Below are 24,058 nucleotides of genomic sequence, written 5' to 3'. Positions count from 1 at the left end.
GTGAGTCACACACATCAATTGCAAATGGGACACGATGGCTTGCACCACGCATTAAAGTTACATCCTTCTAATTCCTTAAGTTTGTGAACAAGGAACCGAATACGTCAATATCGGGAAATCGTTTATGGGGAATCGAGTTTATTTTACCTCACTATGACGTTTTCATTCGGGGAACAGAAACACGCACACGTGCGCAGAAGAAGAAACGAGCAGCCCTTTAGGAAACAAAAGCATTTGATACAAAATCTTGCTCAGGAACACGCCATACCTTCTTGGAATCGACCTTTTAGTTTTTTTTTTCCTTATCCTTTCGGTATCGACTCCTGTGCCATTATCAAAACCCACAAATATACAGCGTCTTCGTGTGTGACTTTTGACTCGGTTACTCAACACTCGTCATACGATATTCTTGCGTATCATACAATCCCACCCATTATTTTATATTCAAGACGGGAGGAGCAAGTTCCACAAATCTTGAATGCAGCATCACAAGTTGTCTCGCAACTTGTAATTCTTTTCTTGGGATTTAAGGAGGGAACCTCGAGGAGTGGTCCAAGATGGCCCTCTTGTATTACGTCCTGTCCTTCTTAGAGGTAGCGCTGCTGATTATGTCTGTGTCATCTGGAATCGTTGTCTCAGTTCTTGTACGTCGGCAACTTGTAAGTTGTTCTTATTTCGTTTCCACACAGTTATCGTGTTGTTACTCCCTTTGTCCCGGTAACTATTATTCTCAGTATGCATTTCAGTTAAAAGTTAAGATGATTGCACACTTCTAATATGTTGGACGCAGAATAGGCCTAAAGTAATTCCATAACAAGGAAATGTGTCCTCAATCAGGAATTTTTGTTGGGGGAGGGAATTTTTTTTTTTGGGGGGGGGACGATTATCAAATCATTCAAACTTTAAGGTACCGGTAGTGTAGACCATTAATTTTGTAATTTGTGCAATTTTTTTTCAACAAAAGTGTTCAAAATCTGAAGACGGATGCTTAATAACGAAACTGATGAAGCTCTGTGAATGCTGTACATTTCGAGAAAACAACAAACATAAACACAATATTCTTGATCTCGATTTCCATTCCAAAGTTGCTTAGTCATAATTATTTTGAATTGGCCCTGTCGTATCACAATACTTTCATTCGGGGCATGATTCTCATTCAGCCAGCTGTCACCCATTCACGAATTAGACCCAATTGCAAACCAACTGCTAGAATTAACGCATGGGGCGAATTCACGGAAATTTTCAAAAATGTGTCACTCGACACATCTTTGGAAATGGACGTTCCTTTGTTGTTTTATTCAAAGTGACAGCATGCCAGAAGGAAAAATTTCACAGGGAGTTTAGTATCATTACTATCTTTAAACCAAGTACGTTTGTTTTTCACAATAATTCGGTCGGTTACGTTTTGGATAGCTGCAAATTGTCTACTCTATACCTTTAAGTCTTTAACAACGTTATCACGGAGTAGCAAATACTTCACTTCGTGCAACATTAACAGCGAATTTCCTGAAGGTATCTTCGAAGAATTGAACGCAAAGAGTGTGCCATTCTTGCGATCCTCAAATAGGCCCAAACAACAGCATTGTTTCGACGGAAAACTCTAATTTCCTCTAAATGATTAGAAAGTCCCGGCCCATTTACAGCGCTGATGAGCGTTGGCAAGTTTCACACTCTGTGACTGAGTAATCGTCTACAATTCTACAGAACTTCGCATTTTTTTCTTGTAGAACTTGAAATACTATTCGATCTATACACAGACAGAAAGTTAAAAGCTTGGAATGATGAATTTCGTACCACGAACATATAGACATATAGGCATATTGACATCAATAATAATATTGCTCGATGGATTCCAATTCGAAATATTTAGGGACCTTTGTCTTCTCTCTTTGTCCACGCATTAGCCTAAAAGATGAAATGTTTGGATTTTAACGTTTGCGATTTTTTTTTATATTGAACTCTTGATGTTTCTATTTGTTACCAAGAAATGGTCCTCTAGATCTTTACTTAAACAAAACTTGTTCTGAGTTTGGCTTTATGATGGCAGAGAGAACCACTGAAGTGTAAGACGTTTGAATTGACAATTAAGAAATGCTGCTGCTAATCCGTGACGGGGTCTACCCGATGTTCCCCAACACCGATGTTCCCCGAAATCCTTAGGATTAGGGTTAGGGTTAGGGTTAGGGTTATAGGGTAAGGATTTCGGGGAACATCGGTATTGGGAAACATAGGTATTCACCCATTGGTGACCATAATATCAAAACTGTGCGTAGGCCTATGCCTAAACTAACAAGATGAGTCACCGTTGTGTTAGATATAGATCAAAGTTGTCCGCTTGTGGCGATCCTTCTTCTATACTGATTGACTCATACGACCCAATGTTTGGCTTGGCGTAACAAGGGTACAATTTACTATAGGTTGTAGGTTCATGGGATTGTTGGAGATTAGTTTCGGTAGAGTAAATAGGGCATTTTAACTATACAATTTAGCAATAAAATCCAGGCATGACTGAAGATGAAATCAAATTAACTTTTCCTAAATACCGAAGTTTTGGTGAAAACTAAATATTCATTGGCTCTCCGAAGTGTTCCAATTTTTTTTTTCAATAAATGAGACTTTGAACAGGACAGGAAGCCAAAGCATTCTTAATTCAATTATATTTCAGACAATAAACATTTAATTGGTCTGCTCAGTAGAGTTGAAGGGTAGGGTGCGGCGTGGCAGATGGCAACGGGTTGGAGAGGTTAAAAGCAAAATCGGGACGCTGATAGAAGCAAAATCGGGACGGCGTAATGCATTTAACGGGACGCAAAATTCTATTTAACAACGGGTAAACAAAACCCTGATTACGCGCATGGGCCTATACTTTTGCCTTAATCTTGGCATTCGTCAATCGTCGATTCACCGTTGAGAGATGCATGCCCACTCCTACACTGCAAAAACTGTGGTGTCAATCTAACACCATTCGGTACCTATATAGGACAACACTAGTGAAATTTAACACCAGATGGTCCTATATAGATACCACTGGTGTAAATTTAACACTGCAGTTTTTGCAGTGTAGCTACTGTGTTTTGAATAAACTTCTAAACTTGTGCAAGAGTGAGTCACTCTGCTCCCGTTCTCTTTATAGGAAGCGTTCGCCGGGGAATGCGTGCTGGCCGGCCAGGTCATCTGGTACTCCCACACCCACTTTGAGCTGAGCCCCAGCGACGTGCCACGGTGCACCTACATCATCGCCGTACAGGCCGTGGCTGCAGCTGTTGCCTTCACCTACGGCTTATACAGAGTCATTGCGATGTGCAGTGAACGTTTGGACTTGTAAGTACCTGGATAAAATGGCCTATGAACTAATCGATGTTTCTTTCATATTAAAGAAATGATCTCAACATATCAGTGTTCTTTAGGCCTATGGGCAACCCGATTGCCTTGATACTCGAGCCCCAGACCATTTTAAAACTTCAGCATCATACACAAATAGAAAAACACCTGAAAGCCTCCTTAATTGCCCTGTATCGTACAATGAAGCAACACTTCCTCCGATAAAAGATCTCACGTCCAATATATTAATGGGGTTTGAAGATTGTTCATAGTACAGAGTCGAGTAGCAGACAACTTGACAGACCTTCAGCAGCCGTGAAGAGAGACAAGTCAACAAACAGACAAACAAACAAACAAACGCAAGACTGGTGCTTCTTTAAAAGAACTAGTGGTGTTACTCATAGCAGCTCTGGTTCTATTTGGAAGTAGCGCATTTGGCTCTACACTGACTTGTTTTCTTAAGCACAGTGCATATTAACTCGATCTTCGTTAAAACTATACATAGTGGGCAAGCGTGCTCTAGCGGTGGAGCACAGGATTCACGATCGTGAGGTTGTGGGTTCGAGCCCCGCCGTGCTCATGCGCGCTGTGCCCTTAAGCAAGGCGCTTTACCTCAATTACTCTACCCGACCCAGGTGTCAAATGGGTACCGACATTATTCAATGCTGGAAAGGTGACAGACTCGCTGTGGAGGAGGTGTGGCGATCCCCTACAACCGCATTTCATGGACTCGAGCCTGGCACAATCGCTTCGAAAGAGGCACTCCGTTCCTGCATGTGAACACAGGATCGTCCACCTACTTACATAATATCTGACCTAAACCGGCTATTCTTGTGTCTTTGGTTATCCAGCCCTGTAATGCGAGTGATATGCATCCCCGTGTACAGTATCATGACGGTCCTGACCCTGGCAGAGGCTGCCATTTTGTCGCATGGACTCAATGAAATATGCGGGGGCTTCCAGGGTCTGAACGTCGTAACCACCAACTACGAGTAAGTATACATTGTAAATAGTATCATTGTGACAGATTACAGTAAAGTATACATTGTATACCATTGTATACCAAACTCCATCATAACTGGTTGTTTAACTATAGAGCTTGACAAGGACTTCGTACTTTTTAGAATGCATGATTCACATTGCGAAGGAGGACGATTCAACAATGATATTAACAAGATGCAAGGTCAAACGTTCACAATGCGAAGGTACATGGTTCATATTGCGAAGAAGCAAGGTGCAACGTTGACATCAAGCATGATCAATGGTGTACATTGACATGATCGAACGTGATCATTAACAAGTTGGAACATTCACATTAAGAAGGAACAACTTCCACAATGCAATATTAAGCTACGTACAACGTGCATATTGCGAAGGTACAACGTCAATATTAACAAGTTACAAGGTTCATATTAACTTAGGTCAATATTAAAATGTCGTTCCAGGGCCACCGTAGATAACAGTGAAGATAGTTCACCGAAATCATCCACAGGGTGTCTCTCCAAACAAGTTGTTCAAGCAGATATCATTTAACCTCTAAAAACTACTTAACATGAGTATCATCTTGATGGAGCGTATTAAATTAAATGTACTGTTGTGTACAATCAGTGAAACTGCCGTGGAAATCCGTTCACGCAAACCAGAGATCTAACAGATTGTAAAAGGCTATTGGGTTTTCACCCATCCCAATGGGATTTAAAAAGCAAGTTAGTGATATCAGTGCATCAGATTGTCATGGGCCTTTTCACTCTGATGTAAATTAAGTTAACAGTGTTTAAATCCCATGGGTGGCCCATAGCCTTTTATAAACAGTTAGATCTCTGGTTTGCATCAACATAATTAATATGCTCCATCAAGATGAAATACTCATGTTAAGTAGTTGTGGAGATCTATTAAAGAATATTTGCTTGCACAACTTTCTGGGAACACTCAGTTATAGGTTTAAGTCATGGCGCTATATTGGTTGGCCACAACGTATACACTGTATAAGTCTGTTTAGCTTTTTTTTTATCCGTTTCATGTCTGTTACTGCGGTTCAATTATAGCGGCGGTCATATGGGAAGGCTTATAAAATTGAATCACCCCAAGTTTACGGTGATGGGCACGTGTGCTTTCCAATCAACGTATTGATATTACAAGGCTTATGTATTAAATGATTGTATTTTTGTCTGCATTTTTTGTTTGTGTTTGTAAGGTGTGCCACGTTTCAGCTAGTCGACTGGCATATCTACGACGGCGGCGGTTTCTACGATGATTACTCAAAAGCCGAGGTAGAAATATTTAACAAGCAAAGCTTTTGACAAACTGCATTTAATTTTCAATTCTGTTGTTCCTATCATTACTTTAGAGGGAAAAAATGACCAATTTGTGCAAATGCGATCTATTTTTATTTGATCCAGCAATCGATCTATTGATCGGTGGTTAATCGAACACCTTCCACTGAATAAATATAAGTGAATACTATACCGGCTGAGAAAAAAATACGAAACCCAAATGGCAGGACCAATTTTTGAATGAAGTTTTGCATGTAACGCTTTCAAATCTAGGATATATGATAGCCCATTCATTAGGCTTTCTTTTAGTACAAAAATCATTCAAAACACTCATGTACTTTTCAAGTTACGGCATTTTGAATTATTCTTGCAGCAAAACGAAAACAATGCTCATAGGATGCAAATGAATTGTTTTCGGTACCTTTCTTAATGATCCGTGGACAGAACTTTAAAACGATGTTTACGTTCAAAATTCTGTAACTTGAAAAGTGCGTAGGGATTTGATTGATTCTTGTACTAAATGAAAGCTCATCGATGACTGGGCTTTCATATCCTAGATTTTGAGAGTGCTACAGGCAAAACCTCAATCAAAAATTGGTCATGCCATTTGGGTTTTTTTATTTTTTGTATTAATTGCACCATCAATTTAGTTTGTTGGTCGGTCGGTTGGTCGATAAATTTCACAAATCAATGGTTATGTTTCAATATGTCCGTCCGTCAATCCATGCAATAAAAAGTGACCAATATCCATTTGATCAATCCAATAACTGTTTCAATAATGTCTCCTCCAATCCGCAGATATCTGGTTGGATATCGTTTGTGGCCTGGGTGTCCCTCGTCGCCATTGGCGTGCTTCACTGTTTATCCGATAGACCAGACAATGCGTTCCCCTCGCCCAACAATGCAAAGTAAAGTCGCGGGAGCCGAGAGCGTCAACAGCTGTAATACATTCGTGCCGGTGTCACGGTCTTACTTCTCCGGCGTGCTAGCTTCTCCGGGTGAATGCGGCGGATAATTGAGCACGTTACAGTGCACGTTACATGAGCACGATACATGCTCATGTGTCCGCTGTGCTTACTTTTCCTTGGGCTGTGTTCTGAAGTAAGTCCATTACAAGAATGTGTTATGTAACACTTCCTGTCGGTCCTACTAAAGCGCGTCAACAAGCGTCAACAAGCGTCAACAAGTCTTAGTAATCGTTAAGTGCGCGTCAACAAATTTTGTATAGGCCTTTGAACAATAAAAACAGCTTTATATGGTAGAAAAAGCAATAATGAACATCTTCTGCATATCAATTAAAGTTAAAATTATTTTAAAACTTGGTTTTCTTAACGCGATATGTACGACGAATTTGTCGATAAAAGTTGGCCGCCATCTTGTTTATGTGTAGCTAGCCGTACTACGCATGCGTGAAGTGTAAAGAGCCATACTACGCATGCGCGAAGTCTACAGCGCCATCCAAACAAGATGGCGGCCTACTTTTATCGACAAATTCTTCGTACATTTCGCGTTAAAAAAACCAAGTTTTAAAATAATTTTAACTTTAATTGATATGCAGAAGATGTTCATTATTGCTTTTTCTACCATATAAAGCTGTTTTTATTGTTCAAAGGCCTATACAAAATTTGTTGACGCGCACTTAACGACTACTAAAACTTGTTGACGCTTGTTGACGCTTGTTGACGCTTGTTGACGCGCTTTAGTAGGACCCCTTCCTGTGGGTAAAGTCATTCCATGGTCATGCAAGCATTCTGATTTGTGTTCCCAGCGTCATGCATGTGTCATTGTGTGTGTGTGTGTGTTCATGGAGGAATAATTAAGAACGAAGCTCCTTGGTCCGTGTTCCTTGCTCGTTCATGGTCCATTTTGTCTTTATTATTGCAACCATGGCTTAAAATAAATGTGCATTTCAAGTGTTTTTTTGTTAATGGGGGTTAATAGTGCGTGGCACGAAAATTCTGGATTGGACTGGTACCCTGTAACCATTCATACAAATAAGATCTTACGTGTACAAGTACAACCCTGAAGAACTCACCACACTAATACAGTGACGAAAATGTACACTACTGCGCAATTTTGTGCATGCGTGTTGAAGCGAAATTTCCCTTTTGGAGAAGCTAGCACGCCGGAGAAGTGAGACCGTGACACCTGTGTAGCATGAATTTAGGTTTTATGAAATACGGACTCATTGGTGATATTGCGCATGCTCATGCATAGATAATTAGGAGGGGGGCCGGTCACGTGAGAGGGTTTAACCAATAAAAGGGAAAAAGAGTCCGATTTTCATACGAGTCTGATTTTCATGACTGTGACCCCGTAACAATACGCCACCACTCGAATTTCTATTAATACCAAGAAGGGTTTACTAGCCAACGGTCCTTTTTGGGTTCGTCAGTATTTAATTACCACAGTTTTGAGCAACCAAGAAGGCATTAAAATTATTCTTTACTTTTTAAAATGTAAGAACATTGTTATTCTTGATATGATAACCGATTGTGACCTTGTTTAAGGGAACCACAGTGGATCAAAAGGAAGCCTTTTATCAAAGTGGCGTTTAGTGGCTCCAAACTATCATTTGTTTTGGCAGCTTTTGAGAGCCTTGTCGTTAATTTTTTTTATTTGAATTATATTTTAAAAAATGCAATTCTGAAAGTCCTACACAAGCGTCGATTACAACGAATCGATTCGATACTATGCTTTCGAATCGATTCGTCAGGGTTTGACTTTAGCGGTAGCCCGCTAGCCCAAAAAATCCTAGTAAAAACAGCGGAGGGCTAGTCAAACTATTCCTACTGTAGCCCGGCTGGCGAGTCAAAAATTAATGGGATACGGCAAAGATGAAAATAAATTCAGAGAGCAAACCTGTATCAATATTATTTGTGTCTAATTTCATTAACTGTTTAGGGTTAAATCATGAAATGTGGTTTTTTTTTAAACACTGACAAGATTTTACATTTAGGCCCTATAATGCTCATATATAGTTATAGTTATATATATAGTTTATGAGACACTCTATGCAGGTTAGTGAAAATGCGGCTAGTTAAGAGGTCTGTTTAAGTAGCCCGGCTGGCTGGTGATGCTAAGGTCGAACCCTGGATTCGTTGATAAACCCAATATATCTGGCGTTTCTACATCTTAATGTCTGGTATTTGTGTTTTTTTTTCTGGCTTAGCTTGAGATCCACAATTTTTCTCGAATCATTAGGCCGCGCAATGACGGATATTGGATGTTCGTAAAACAAAAATGTTGGGTGCTTCTGTTAAGGTTTATTTTGTAAAACAAAGCGTTTTCTATAAATTATCCTGATAAGCGTACGCCATTCTTTTCGATCATTTTCAATGAAGCGGTCATTGTTTTACCCCATTCTGTCATCCCCTAAAACTAAAATTAATATCAAAATATAATGCCAGACACAACAGCGAGGGATGTTGAATTATAAACAGAAAAAAGGGAGCGGCCTGTAAATTTCTTCAATGTAGAACATGTAACCTAGAAAAATAGCAACTAATTACCATATTTTTGGGGGAAGTATTGGAACAATTTTTTTTGGGGGGGGGGGAGGGGGGAAGTATAGTACACTTATTATTAATGTTATTCAATAAACGTTTATAATTATATACAGTTTATATAATGTTAATACAAATGTACGGATTTAACCATGCATGCCATAATAAATTGCCATCATGTGTGGAAAGACTTAACCCGATTAAAGGAGATTTTAGATCAGAAGAAGTGTCATATTGACTCGGTATGGTGTTATTTTGATCCGGAAAGGTGTCATATGCAGTTTGACCCGGAGAAGATGTCATTATGACCCGGAAAGGATGCCAACTTAACGCGGAAAGGTATCATTTTGACCCCGACAAATGTCGTTCTGACCCGGAATAGATGTCATTTTGACCCGGAAAAAGTTTCATTGTGACCCAGAAAAGTGTCGAATTTTATGTACATAATATGTAGCGGCAAGCGGCAAGGGCAAGCCTGATGCTGTGGTAAAGGGCGCCCTCTAAAATGTACATGTATCCCCAAAAACTGTACAGAGATTCGCAACTGATGTGGAGTCGGACGCGCAAGAAAAGTAACTTCATACAAAGTTTAGCACAAGTTGAAAGGTTTGTCCAAATCTTTAAAAGTAATTTTATCAGTGTTGCTAAGCGTATGCATATAGTTAGTGCACATATGTAGTGAATAATTCAGACTATGTATGTGAAAATAGGCTAGCTAATACAAATTTGTCCTGCCCAGTTCCCGGACAATACAATATGAACAGGGAATGGATATGCATGGCAATGCATGGTGAACATGGACTCATGGTGTCCCATGGTGAATGATGTATTTACACCTGTCACCGTCATATGCCTGTATTTACCTGAATTTACATGTGTCCTCCACCTCAACAAGTATCTTCACCAGGATGTGGAGGGGGACGGAGCGGGGCGAAATTCGAGCGGGGAGCCAGCTACATCTGTCATTGTCTGTATAAAACATGCTGTCTCAAACATGTCAAACATGTCAAATGCTCTCTAGCTCCTGGCCTGATGAACAAGGGAACATTAAACTGTGAAGCGTCTTGAGATTGTTGATATGATGAAAAGCGCTCTATAAGGCGAAGTAAAAAAAAAAACATGTTTAGCGTCCCCGCCCGCTTCCTTTTTAGAGGCCGCCTCCTTTTTTTTTTTTTTTTAAAGACAAAAATTGATAAATTTTAACGATCTCTGACGAAAGATATAATATTTTTAGACTTTTATACCATGTATAAAGCTGTGGGAATAGTCAATGAGTCCAAGTGGCGGCCATTTTGAAAAAAGCTGGTAACCATCTTGAAAAATAGTGTTGTCTTGAAAAATGTGTTGGGCGGCCATTTTGAAAAAAAAAAAAAAAAAAAAAAGGGCCTCCTCCTTCCTTTTTGTCAAAGAGGCAGGACGCTAAACATGTTTTTTTTTTTATTTTGCCTAAGCATTTACAATTTAGTTTATTTTTATATTATTTGTTTGGATTTAATTTGTTAAACTAGAGGTTGTAGGAACAACCACACGGTGTTGGGCCATCATGTTTGAAGCGATGACCGCAAACTTCGCCACAAACATCAACTCAAAATGCATGTTTGACTTTTTCAACATGCCGCCAGAGGGCGCGCTAACATTTGATGACGTCACCTGTAATTTTTTTGTACAGCACTGCCTAGGTAGAAGGCCCAACACCTAACTATGGAATAATAGACAATTAATGCATTACGCTTGAATATTGAAGGCAGTGTATATTTTGCCGGAGACGGCAAACCTTTGGTAAACGTTAGTTTGCCGGATATGCACTGAACATGCGCAGTTACTGTTTTTTGGTACTTAAACATTTTCCGGTGACAAGTTTTAGTCTGGCTCCATGCCAAAATTATCGTTGTACCTCATATTCACAAGATGGGATTCAGACCATTTTATAATTTGGGACTTTATTTCCCTTTTAAAAAAATTCCTCCAGAGCCACAAATCTGAAAAAGAAAATGTAATACTCTGCAAAAAATGTTTGAGACATGTTAAAATAATAAAAGAAGAATATTCTTATTTATTTGGGGATGAGAAAAAAAACCTTAAAAATGTGGCGCGGTCGGAATCGAACGCGGTCGGAGTCGTCCCGCTTACTAGAGCCTTTGCTTAACCACTACACCAAACGTGCTACACAACTTTTGGTGGGAATTTAATACATCTTATAATTCAGCCCTATTTTAAAGAGTACAGCGCCCTCTGTTGATATGGATTGCCGCCGGCAAACCTTTAGTAATCGTTAGTTTGCCGTCATTACCTCCGGCAAAATATCCACTATCAATATTGAACTGTTTTGTTTCTTGTTTCAGCTCTTGCGATGGCTTTGTGATGAAAACATATTCATGTACACGTATGTACATGTAGGTTGACAAAGTCTTGACCTGCACTGTGGCAACAAGATAGGCTCTGGCTACCCCTGTGCGTGGTCCTTTGCTCGTCCGTTGCACCAATGTGTGCGTACAACGTAGGGCCTTAGACAACAGCCCTATATGTTCCGCAAGAAGAAAAAAGAGCGCTCGGACCCCAAAGAGGCAGCCATCGCAGCGGCATTGGAAGCGGCCATCGATACGGAACATCCACCGCGACGACAGGGAAGTCGCGAGTCCGCAGTGCAGACGTCACATCGCGGTATACCGGTCGGCAACAGTCAGTCTGCGAACAATAAGTCTCAGGTAGGGTGTCCTGTAGGTTGAAAATTAGGAATTTCAGACAACTCGACCGTTGAGACAACTCGACTCGAGACAGCTCGACCGTTGAGACAACTCGACCGTTGAGACAACTCGATTGTTGATGAGACAAGTCAACTCGGGACAACTCGACCGTTTACGGTTTAGACAACGCAATCATTCAACACAATTCAGTTCAGTTGGCGCTCTCCAATAAACCAATACAAAGTTGGATAATATAAGTTACCCGAAACCGAGTACCCGATCACTTATGTCCGCCCATCCCATGTGCCAATGAATGCCATAGTGCCAAGCCTACCCCGGCAGGCAACCCCAACCAAATCCCAAATCCCCGGTAGGGCCTACTATAAATATTCCCCGAAAAATTTGTGAGTAGACTTGTCTCAATGGGCGACTTGACTCAAACGGACGACTTGTCTTTCCAGTTAACGCACATACAGTTGAGTTGTCCCAACGGTTCTAGTTTTTTTTAAAATGAGGAAAAAAACCCGAAAACCATCAATTACTACCTTTTACCCTTTACTACACGCAGACAACTCAATATGATCGTACTCAAAAAAAATTTGAAAGAAAAAAAAAAATTGCCTACATGTACCTACCCTATTTTCAGATGCCATGTAATCGGAAGCAGAAATATATATTTTTTGGCCTTAGTTATTACCTTTAAATTTGATCAATTCCTAGTTGTAAACATTGACTAATTGTTAGTGTCCTCTCAACCTCTTGCTAGCTCGAGTGCCAATTTTAGTTTGGAGTCCCCAAGACTTTTGCCTCGGCTTTTAATTCCATTTCTACACATTTTTCTTGGACTTTTCTGGGTTTTTTTTAATGCTCAGGGAAATACAGCCATGGTGCACAGTAACCATCCAGAGACTCACATGGTCATGAACAACCCACTCTTTACTGATCCTGCTTCAGGATTGCCAGGTATGTGAACAACATCCCTTTTTGATGGTGAAAAATTAAATATACTACCCCCCCCCCCCCCCCACGTTGGAAGCTTAAGTCCTCCCACCCTCAGCCCCACCCCTTGCCCCATCCCTTGCCTTAACCCTAACCCCCTAGGCCGTTTGTGCACTCGTGTTCAAATGAAAGATACCCAGTACCTCAATCCTTTAAAATCATCAGACAGTCCTGCCTCTCAAAATGCATCCATCCTCAATCCTCCAAACTCTTCTTCAACACCATTCATCCTCAATCCTCCAAAATCCTCCTGTGCTTCAACACCATTCATCCTCTAAAATCCTTGTGTTTCTCAAACACCATTCATCCTCAATCCTCCAAAACCCTCCTCTTCAAACACCATTCATCCTCAATCCTCATGTGCTACAACACCATCCTCAATCCTCCAAAATCCTCCTCTTCAAACATCATTCATCCTCAATCCTCATGTGCTTCAACACCATTCATCCTCAATCCTCCAAAATACTTGTGTCTCTCAAACACAATTCATCCTCAATCCTCCAAAATCCTTGTGTTTCTCAAACACCATTCATCCTCAATCCTCCAAAATCCTTGTGTTTCTCAAACACATTCATCCTCAATCCTCCAAAATCCTCCTCTTCAAATGCCATTCATCCTCAGTCCTCATGTGCTACAACACTATCCTCAATCCTCCAAAATCATTATTGGCTTCAACACGATTCATCTTCATCCTCCAAAATCCTTGTGTTTCTCAAACACAATTCATCCTCAATCCTCCAAAATCCTTGTGTTTCTCAAACACCATTCATCCTCAATCCTCCAAAACCCTCCTCTTCAAACACCATTCATCCTCAATCCTCATGTGCTTCAACAGCATTCATCCTCAATCCTCCAAAATCCTCCTGTGCTTCAACATCATTCATCCTCAATCCTCCAAAATCCTTGTGTCTCTCAAACACCATTCATCCTCAGTCCTCCAAAATCCTCCTCTTCAAACATCATTCATCCTCAATCCTCATGTACTTCAACACCATCCTCAATCCTCCAAAATCCTCATGTGCTTCAGCACCATTCATCCTCAATCCTCCAAAATCCTTGTGTCTCTCAAACACCATTCATCCTCAATCCTCCAAAACCCTCCAAAACTGCCTGGAGGATTTTGGAGGATTGAGATGGGTAATTAGGGTTCATGTTGTGATCGTAACTTTACAAAACTTTCACTGGAAAAAAAAGGAATGATTAGATGCCCCCCAAGATAATCCCCTGTTTAGTGTGTATTTGAAGACCTACTTTGGACTTGTACATGCATTATGGTGGTTTTTTTTTCAGGCCATCATATGTCAGTGGAGTTGAGCGTTGACTTTTCGGTACGCTACGTGGGCATGATTCACAACGCACAGGGTCTGCAGCATTCCGAGGAAGATGAGGTGGATCTGGTCAATGCCCTAGACCAGGCACAGGTTAGTCTCAAGACTCGAGGCGAAACTGTGTCAAAACTAACCATACAGGGCGAGTAAATAAAAACAAAACCCACATGTTGAGACCATTGTTTTAAGGAAGTTCTGCATGTAGCACTTTCAAAATCTAGGATATGAAAGCCCAATTCATAAGCTTTCTTTTGGTACAAGAATCATTCAAATCACTCATGTACTTTTTAAGTTACGGAATTTTAAACACAACCACCGTTTAACGTCCACGGATCACAATAAAGTTCATTGTTCTTTCAGCAAAACGAAAACAAATCACATAGGGATGTGTGTGAATTGTTTTCGTTTTGCTGAAAGAATGCACAACATTTTTTCTGATCCGTGGACAGAACTTTAAAACGGTGGTTGTGTTTAAAACTCAGTAACTTGAAAAGTACATGAGTGATTCGAATGATTCTGGTACTAAAAGAAAGCTTATGAATTGGGCTTTGGTATCCTAGATTTTGAGAATGCTACATGCAGAACTTCACTAAAACAATGGTCCCGACATTTGGGTTTCGGTTTTTTTTACTCACCCTGTAGATGCTGGCATGACAAACAGAGCACATGGTGCAGCACTCCCTCCAACATTATAACCTGTGCATGCATCAGACTTGTGTGTCAGCACGTAGAGTAGATCATTTGCAGCTGTCCAAAAAGTAACCGACCAAATTATTATCAAAACGCTTAGTTGGATTACAGATAGTAATGGCAATAAGCTCCCTGTGAAATAGTTCCTTCTGGCATGCTGTCATTTTGAAGAACAACAATAAAAGAAGGTCGTTTCGAAAGATGAGTCAAGTGAAATTGGAAATTTCCATTAGTAGTTGGTTTGTAATTGTGCCAATCCCTGATTCTTTGTTTAACAGTTTTGTGCTTGTAATTAGCAGGTTCGTGATATTGATAAATTGAGTTTCATCCAAAAATAGATTCCTTAATTTCTCAATTGCTATTTTCTAGCGATACAAAAGTTATTCACTTTTGAATGAGACATCTCAACCGAAAAAAAACACAAATCGGGCGTTTTGCTCTTAATGAACACCCACATTGTATAGGTTTGCCTTGTTTTCACAGAGAGAGGCTCAGTTCAAGCATGCTGATAACCAGAGGGACCGTGTCTATCTCAATCTGTCCAAGTATGGTGTGAAAATCATCGAAGCCTACTCCCCAGCACCCCAGGTAAGTCCACGTTGAGAAAAAAACCTAGCTGGCAGCTCTCCAGCCAAAAACTTCAAAAACAGCGCATGCCATAACTTATAGTACATGTAGTAAAGTAAAGTCTGTCACAAGTCAATGTGCCCCATCAGGCCGGCGTTTATCTCCGGTTTCAGTAGCATGAAACGACTGAGAATATTTCTACTCCCCTTGGATGGGATGCTAGTCCATCGCAGGTTACTCCTCAGCTAATGCCGGTACCCATGTATACACCTGGGTGGAGAAAGGCAAGTGGGGGTGAAGTGGCTTGCCAAAGGACACAACATATGACCAGCAGCTGGATTCGAACCTCTGACCCTCTGATCATGAGTCACGAACCCTAACCACTAAGCCACACTCTCCATAAATTATAGTGCTTGGGATAAATGTGCAATCATAGTTTTTTTCGAAGCTGCATTGAACTAAAAAAATTGACGCTGAGTTGTCATTTTTTTTTTTTCAATTCAGCTTTTGAATAAGGAGAAGAACGATGCTCCTAATTCAGATTAGACTTGACTCAAGTCAGACTTAACCAGTTTGCGCCGGGATTATTTTGACAAGAACAGAAACAAGGCGCTTGATTATTTTTCACTCGACCTCCAGCCAGGTGGAGCCATCACCCTCGGGCAGCACGCTCATATTTTCCGGCCTCGCTCGCTGCGAGCGGGTCCTCGACAGATATTTCCGGCCTCGCTCCTTGCGTGTCAGCCATTCCGAATACTGCAAAACCTTTGCGTGTATTACACGTCATCCGGCGCGAAATGGTTTAGTCAATATCCACAACACACACTGCCATCACAACCCTGCCCTTAATTTCATCATGCAACGTCGTGCCAAACTGCAACAAATGCCTTATGAACCCTTACCCTACTAGACCCTCCAACGCATGCCAATATGTGCCTCAAGAAAATCTCCTATGTTTTTTGCATGGCCCTCCAATATCTGCCATGTCATTTCAAGGGTAACTGGACAGGCACTCCAATACATGCCACAGAGAACAATGAGAGTCCTCTGATAACAATCAAGTGCCCCCAGCTGGTCAGTATCAGGCACCCTCCAGGGCCTCCAACTCCTGCCAATTGGAGCCTTCACTGCTACATCAAAGTATCCTCCAATAAACTGCAGCTGGAGGGCATTGGCATAACCAACTGACATGCAGTAAACTACCCTCAGAGAGTAAGGGTTAGAGGGGCACTACATCCTAGAATGCGCCTAATTGGGCTACAAAACGCTTTTAAATTAAATGATGTTATTTGAAAAGCATTTAAAAGTAGGATATAAACGTCCACACAACCATCCTTAAAAATCTGGCAGTTTATTTTGCGTTATTCTTGCAAGAAATTCGGGGATCAAAACTTTGACTCTCAAAAAACGAGCTGTTGAGTGCTAGTTGTGAATCCTGCCACACAGTTCATTGCATTCTGCGGACATGCGAGAATAACGTGTATCGAACATTGAATGGACACAGCTGGAAATACGTACGCGTATGCCACAAAATGGATAAAAGGGCAGGTGTAGCTGTGCACCTGATCAATTCACTGAACACACTCTCTGCACATGGCCCGCTTGCGCATGGCGCGCTGTAGGTAGACGTTGCTTAAAACCGTCAGACTTGGGCTGTTTCACAAATCCCCAACATAGGTAACCCCCTCCCCCCCCTTGAAAAATTTCTGGCTACACCACTGTCGTTTGCACGAGTACAGTTTGGCAGTTGCACGAGGTTATGTAAAATTGGCTATTGGTCACATTAAGTCTGCGTATGACTCTTTGGAGAAAAAGGGTCTCTTAATGGTAACAGGTAACCCCTCCCCTGCCCCCCCCCCCCCCCCCCCACCCCTTAAAAAAAATTCTGGCTAAACCACCGTCGTTGCATGGATACAGTATGGCAGTTGCAAGAGGTTTTGTAAAATTGGCTATTGGTCACGTTGAGTCTGCGTATGACTCCCTGCAAAAAAATGGGTCTCTTCAGGTAATAGAGTTTTCAAAATGCATGCCTCAAATTAACAACGCATGCAACATGCCCATCAATGCGGTGCCACCTAATTTCTTTCTTTCTAGCCTATTTCACTCCACTGCAGAAGGAAGTCATCTCCATCAATATTCCATTTCACTCTGTCCTGTGCTGTTCTTAAACGCTGCCATATTCTGTGATGTCATCTTATCCACCTTCTGTTTTGTCTGCCTCTCTTTCTGGTATATGCCCTAAGGATCCAGTCTATCAGCTTCTGGGTCTACCTGTCATCTGGTCGCGTAGCTAGATGACCAGTCCACCTCCACTTCTGTGATTTCATGTCTTGTATTATATCTTTCATTTCTGTTTTCTTCCTCGGGTCTCGGTTGCTAACTCTGTCCTTTCTTGTAACACCAAGCAAGATCCTTTTCATTGCTCTCTCTTTCTGTCTCTCTCTCTGACTGTTATTTGGATGTTGGCATTTTGCTGAATTTCATACAAAGGAATTTTGCGTAGGAGTGATGTAAATCAATTTTAGGTTTTGCCCTTCACCGACGTATAAACACTGTATACTCAGTGTGTTACTTCCAGAGTGAAAGTTGGAAAAAATCACTCGGGTGGGACTCGAATCCATGACCTCCTGCTTTCTACCACTCGACCACTGTGCTTACCCGATCGGTTGGCTGGTTCGAATTCGATGTACATAGCTGCAGCTACCGCATTTAACTACTCATAAGCTTTTTGCGTCAGGATGATGTAAATCAATATTAGGTTTTGCCCTTCACTGACGTAAACAAACTGTTTACTCGGTGTGTGTGAGTCTATAACTTGTTGCAAAGTCTTGCATTTCAGTGGCGCAGAAAGTTCAAACTTCCTCCATGCCTCCCCCCCCCCAAAAAAAAGACAGAAAAGGAACAGCATTTCTAAGTAATTGGTGTGAAGCTCTCAGAAACTTGTTCTCAGATTGTTCGCTGGAGATTTGGCTTGATTGAGGTGATTCGTCTGGTGCACTTTGAAGACTCTACGGGCAGCCAGCTGCTGGCCATGAAAATGGGTAAAGAAGGAGAGGACACGTACGACTGTCTGCTCTTCCAGTGTGAACACCAGGTAAGATTCTTTTTCTTTTTTTTTCTTTTTTTTGTTATTTACGCCATCTTTAATGAGGGTAGACTCCGATCAGTGCAAGGCACTGCTTTTCATGGAGGTCCTCAAGTTCATGAGAACTATGAGACCCATTACGTAGCACCTTTATAAGGATTTACAAGGTGCTGCGGCGCATATTGCAGCCACTGCCAGAAACACGGGGGCAAACCCTTTCTCTTAGCGATTAGTGTTAGTGGGTTCTTTAACGTGCATTACACAACACACAGGACCTACGGCTTTGCGTCCCGAAGGACGAAGCAATAATGGTAAAGTGCCTTGCTCAAGAGCACAAGCACCATGTTCCCACGGTCAGGATTCGAACCCATGCACCATGGCACACAAGTCAAACACCGTAACCATTGGACCACAGCACCCCACAGCTGTGTTTTGTGGTTTTTTAATTTAATAAGTTATTGCCAAGATTTTGAGAAGAGTAGGGCTGTCCATTGTCGAAAAATTTAGTATTCGATTCTTCGAAACTGCACCTGACAGAATGTTCGGATATTCGAAACACGCTGATCAAGTTTTAGACACGCCAGCTGCAGCTGCCTTCCTCGCTGGTCAAAAGTTGCGTACAGAGCGCGCTGGTTAAAATTGCATGCGGCGATGGATAGATGGTCCGCTGGAGCGTTTTGCAGTAAGTACTGAACAACTGTCGAGGGACTTTACCCAGCTAAAAGAATGGCACCAATAAATGGGCCTAGGCATCGACAAGAAAGTTGCCATCGACAAAAAAAAAGTGGCATCTGACAATAAAAAATGCAACTTTATGAGTAAAATAATATCACAGTCGTGTGTGCGCGTGCATAGTTTTTTTTTCTTTTCGAATATTCAAAACGGCAAAAAGTTATTCGAATATTCATTTGATGATCGTATATTTGGGACAGTCCTAAAGTAGAGTGTGAGAAATTTTAATTAAGCCTGACTCCCTAGGGAGCAAGTCATCAAGTATGTAATGTGGAAATGAATACAGGTTTCATGAACACCTTTCTTTCTTTTTCGGACAGTTAAAGGTAGAGTATATCATTTGCAGCTATTCAAAAAGTTACTGACAAAAATTATTGCTTACTTGGTTTAAAGATGGCACTTAACTCTTTGTGAAATGATTCTTTCTTGCATGCCGTAATTTTGAAGAAAAAAAACCCAATAAGGCCAAAAAAAAAAAAATAAGTCGGTCTCTGGTCAGCGCGCGCGTCGATTTTAATCATGCGCATCAATTTTTTTTTCCCAAAATGTTCCCAACAGTGCCCTCTATTGCCGCACCTCCTCATTTTTTTTTACCAAAGAGCACCAAGGAATGGGAAATTGCACCAAGGCAAATGATCGAGAGCACCAAGGCAAATGATCGAGAGCACCAAGGCAAATTATGGAGGACACCAATGTACATGAGGACACCAAAAAAGCAAAATAGTACCCCACCTTGTCTGTACAATCCAAGCTTGAAGAAAAAAAAAAGCCGCGTCGCCGCGTCAATTCCGGAACTTTGGTCTGACCAGAGACCGAATAGTTTTTTTTTTTGGCCTAAGAGAAGGTCATTTCCAAAGATGCGTCCAAGACACATTTTTGGAAGTTTCCGTCAGTAGTTCCTCTACCGTTAAATGATTCACTTCAAGTACTCAGCCTCATACTTGCATTTCTCTGTCTCTTTGGAAACCCTAGGGTCAGGCAAAGCAGATTTGTCAGTTACTTGGAGTCCTCTTTGATGCCGTCTGCCAAGATCCCAGTCTTCAGCCACTATGAGCACACCCCCCATTCCTTGTTTATTTGTACACCTAGAAGGCCAAAGAAGACTTCACCATGAAGGCAACTACTTTACCACACAGAAGTTAGAGTTGTACGTAGTCGAGTCCATCACAAGTCCATCACAAGTTTGCAAGTCAAGTAACAAGTTACAGCTGCGCAGTTTTGAGTTATTTAGTATTTGATTATTCCATCTGGGACTGGATATTAAGATGATAATATTCAAGTATTCAAATATTTGAGTATTCTATTTCAAAATGATTTCAAAATGCGCTGATCATGTTCAGCATGCGCCAGCCAAAACTGGACGCCCATCAGGATTTGTGTTCACCTGCGCTTGTCAAAAATTGACAAATAGTTTATTAAAACTTATATAGAGAACCGGTATTGTCGGCTGTTGGACCGATTTTAACCCTAACTCCCTAGGCCTTTTTGCTAGGATGTAGCCTCAATTCTGCAAAATCCTCCAGTTGGCCTCATGGAAAAATAGCATATAGCCTCAATCCTGCAAATTCCTCCATTATTTCTTGAATATGGTCCGTGGAGGGGTGACCACTGCCTGAATCCTGCAAAATCCTGCAGCAGTGACTGTCAAAATGTTGAGGCTTGGCCAGTGACATCCTGGAGCAGAACGGAGGATTTCAAGCATAATCCAGGCCTATATTTATGCATGGCTGAGCAAAAACAACTCAAGGTCTGACCCAAGACCTTGACAAAGTGCATCCTACGAAATCAGTGACGCACTTTTGCCGTGTAACCTCAATCCTCCAAATTCCTCCACTTTGGCAAGGAGGATTTTGGGCGGTTGGGGTCAAAGAAGAAGTTTGAGCTTATAGTCTCCATGGAAGCTCTCCAAATCATAGCGGCTTTCAACAAAATTGCGGCATTTGACAAACTATAAAACCACACAACTTGAACGTTTTGTCATCACCTCCTAGAGACCGCTTACATTTTTGCAATATTTAAATCAAAAAGAAAAATATGCCAGTCAGATATTTGGTTCATGTTGGAATATTTGAATATTCGGCAGAGCCTGATAACAAATGGCGGGAATTATGAAGCGAGTTGTGACTGGACTTGCGATGAACGTGCGGTGGACCTCTCTACAACACTGACAGAACATCTCTTAGATTTCTAAGAGATGTGGTTAACACTTTGTGTTGTACATTTATAATGTAGCTTTGTCGTATTTATATCTTTTATATTATTACCGACAGAAATATATGTCAGTACTTAGTTTACTATGCTTTTTTTTGATGCAAGGATTTTGTGATCAGCACTGTGTGCTTAGTGCCTTTTAGAGCTGGGGAGGGGAGGGGGAACATAGGCTTACTTGGGTGGGATTTGAACCCACAACCTCCTGGGCCAACCTTCAGAGAGCTGCTCGTTACAACAGATTGCAAAGCAGAGAAAATAGTAGGGCTGTCAATTTTTGAATAATTTCGTATTCCCTTACTCGAAACTGCGTTCGACCGAATATTCGGATATTAGGAAGTGCCAGCTGCAGCTGTGTGCTGCGCTGGTGAAAAGTCGCACGAAGAGTGCACCAGTTAAAATTGCGTGCGGTGTGTCCCATCCTTGGCCCCCTTGAAAGTTCTACAAAAGCACCCTCTCTTGTTGGCGTACAAAATTTAGACGGCACTTTGTGACCACTTTCAAAAACCCTACGTGATTCTCTGTGCCTACCTATCTATAATAGCTCCATGGAGAGACACACCGCGTGCGTGTAATGGTTCGTGCAAGTACATGTATTGCTTGAGATGCGCACAAATTATTTTACTACGAGTGCACCTAAGCCCATAGCGTCTTTGCGTGACCATCAGGCGCCATCAGCAATGCATTCGAAGGTCCCAGCCAGCGCCCCCCCCCCCCCAACTCTCCCTTTGTAACTGGTAACCGTTGAGTCCAGAAGTCCAGGCCCCAATTTCTTGGCTCTGCTTACCGTTAGCGAAAAATCCTTGCTTACTAGTAGCAGAAAATTCTGTGCTTACGGTAAGCGTATTTCACAGGTTAGCGAGGAATTGTGGCTTCTGCGCATGCGTTCATCCTGTAACTAAGAATTCTGTGCTTACAGGGTTAGCTCAGAATTTTTCTGCTAGCGCGGTTTGAATAAAATGGTGATCGTAAGCACGGAATTCCGTGGTTATCAGAGCCATGAAATTGGGCCCAGATGTCATCTTTACCAAATTTACGAAACCTCGACATGAAATTACTTTAAAAAAAGATATTGTGTGCCTTTGAAAGAAATGTGCCTTATCTGTAAACTGCTAAGCATTTTGCTCAGAGGCTTCCTGACTCCATTGAAATAGAATACTATGCAGCTAACAGATAACCTATACAATAGACCAATATCCGAGCCGCTATCACTGTATATTCAGTAGGCCCCCTTCAATGGCAAGCGAGAGCATTGCCAGCTATTGTTCAGATAATCCACCATGGGGTCATTGCTTTGTACAATAACTGGCCAGTGGCGCAACCAAAGGGGGAGAAGCCCGGGGGCTTGAGCCCCCCCCCCCCCCCCCCCCCCCCGAGGATTTTTTTGGGGGTCAATTTTTTTTTAGTCCCACGATTTGACCGTGGTGATATGAATGTGGCTTGTTTTCGAGTAGTACTGTGGGGGTGTGAATGGCGCCGCCAACGTCAAAATAGTCAGGTCCCCCCCCCCCCCAAAAAAAACCCAACAAATTAGTTTTCTGCAACATTTTTTGAACAAATTCAAACTTCAAAAAAAAAAAATTGAAAACAAAATTGTGAGGCCCCCCCCCCCCCCCACGGAAGCCAAATCTTGGGTGCGCCACTGTAACTGGCACTACTAGTTTGGTCATTGAAGGCGCTTCCGTAAGAGAACATTGATATCGTGCTTGGGTTAACATGGTTAAGATTAGGCCTGGGCGAGTCGTGGATTTTCCTACTCGAGTACTTGCACAGAAATTACACACGAGCATGACGAGTAGTCAAGTACTCATGAGTAGTTTACTAAATTCCCATAAAAACAGAAAAAAATAGCATAAACATTACTAAGAAGGAAGTAGCAAATAAACAGCCTGCAAGACACGCCACATTCTTCAGCACTGAGATATCCCTACTATGCAGCATATTGGCTCATTTTACTTGAAAATGTATTTGTTGAGAGTGCTAGTGGAATCCCAAGGAAACAGATGGAGGCAGTGACTCCTTTATTGCGGTGGACGACGTATTAAGACAAAAGACAAGTTTGGTGCAGAAACTGCAAAGTGGTAAATTTGTTCTAAGTCAGCACTTGTAAAAAAAAAAAGTACCTACATCTACTCACGCAAAGACAAGTACTCGAGTAGATGAAAAACCACAAGTAGAACAATAAGTAGCAAACACTACTCGGGAGTACTCCGGAGTACTTGGGTACTCGGGATACTCGCCCAGCACTAGTTAAGATACTTCAAGTTATGGTGCTTTAACCCTTCATGCGTCGATCATGTACATAATATAGGACAGACAGTTGAACATGTATACTTATAGGCTTGTACATGTACAGTATTTTTTTCTTAACAGAAATTTATAAAGTTCTTATTGCTATGCAGTTTTTAACAGTACTTGATAGATATTTTGATACATTTTTGACACGACTGGTGAATAAAGTACATGAAATATGGACCAAAGTTGCATGCAGTGTACTACGTACTTTTATACCGTGTTTGTTAATGAATGGTTTGTTAACATGTGAAGAAAAATAATGTAAATTCTAAATTTACATTATTTACATTACAGGTCCTAAATTTTGTGGGGTTTTTGGTTTTTTTGCTAAAAAAGTTTGATTCTAGTTCCTGGATGACAAAATTTGTGA

At 41.4% G+C, this 24,058-nt stretch overlaps 2 protein-coding genes across 2 annotated transcripts; both read left to right on the top strand.

Annotated features, from left to right (window-relative positions):
- Positions 1-6,727, top strand: LOC119727200. Its single transcript, XM_038199060.1, has 5 exons — positions 1-659; positions 3,134-3,321; positions 4,173-4,313; positions 5,516-5,591; positions 6,393-6,727. Exons 1-5 carry the CDS (start codon positions 558-560, stop codon positions 6,504-6,506), a joined length of 621 nt encoding a protein of 206 aa, XP_038054988.1. The 5' UTR covers positions 1-557; the 3' UTR covers positions 6,507-6,727.
- Positions 6,728-9,630: 2,903 nt separating this feature from the next.
- Positions 9,631-24,058, top strand: LOC119729076. The gene is made up of 7 exons (XM_038201581.1): positions 9,631-9,706; positions 11,443-11,805; positions 12,657-12,747; positions 14,074-14,204; positions 15,285-15,389; positions 18,319-18,462; positions 20,158-24,058. Exons 2-7 carry the CDS (start codon positions 11,623-11,625, stop codon positions 20,236-20,238), a joined length of 735 nt encoding a protein of 244 aa, XP_038057509.1. The 5' UTR covers positions 9,631-9,706; positions 11,443-11,622; the 3' UTR covers positions 20,239-24,058.

This window comes from Patiria miniata, unplaced genomic scaffold, assembly GCF_015706575.1.
Source record: "Patiria miniata isolate m_02_andy unplaced genomic scaffold, ASM1570657v1 HiC_scaffold_20, whole genome shotgun sequence".
Taxonomy (NCBI): Eukaryota; Metazoa; Echinodermata; class Asteroidea; order Valvatida; family Asterinidae; genus Patiria; species Patiria miniata.
Note: the sequence above shows the minus strand (reverse complement) of the source record. Positions and strands in the feature narration are given on the sequence as shown.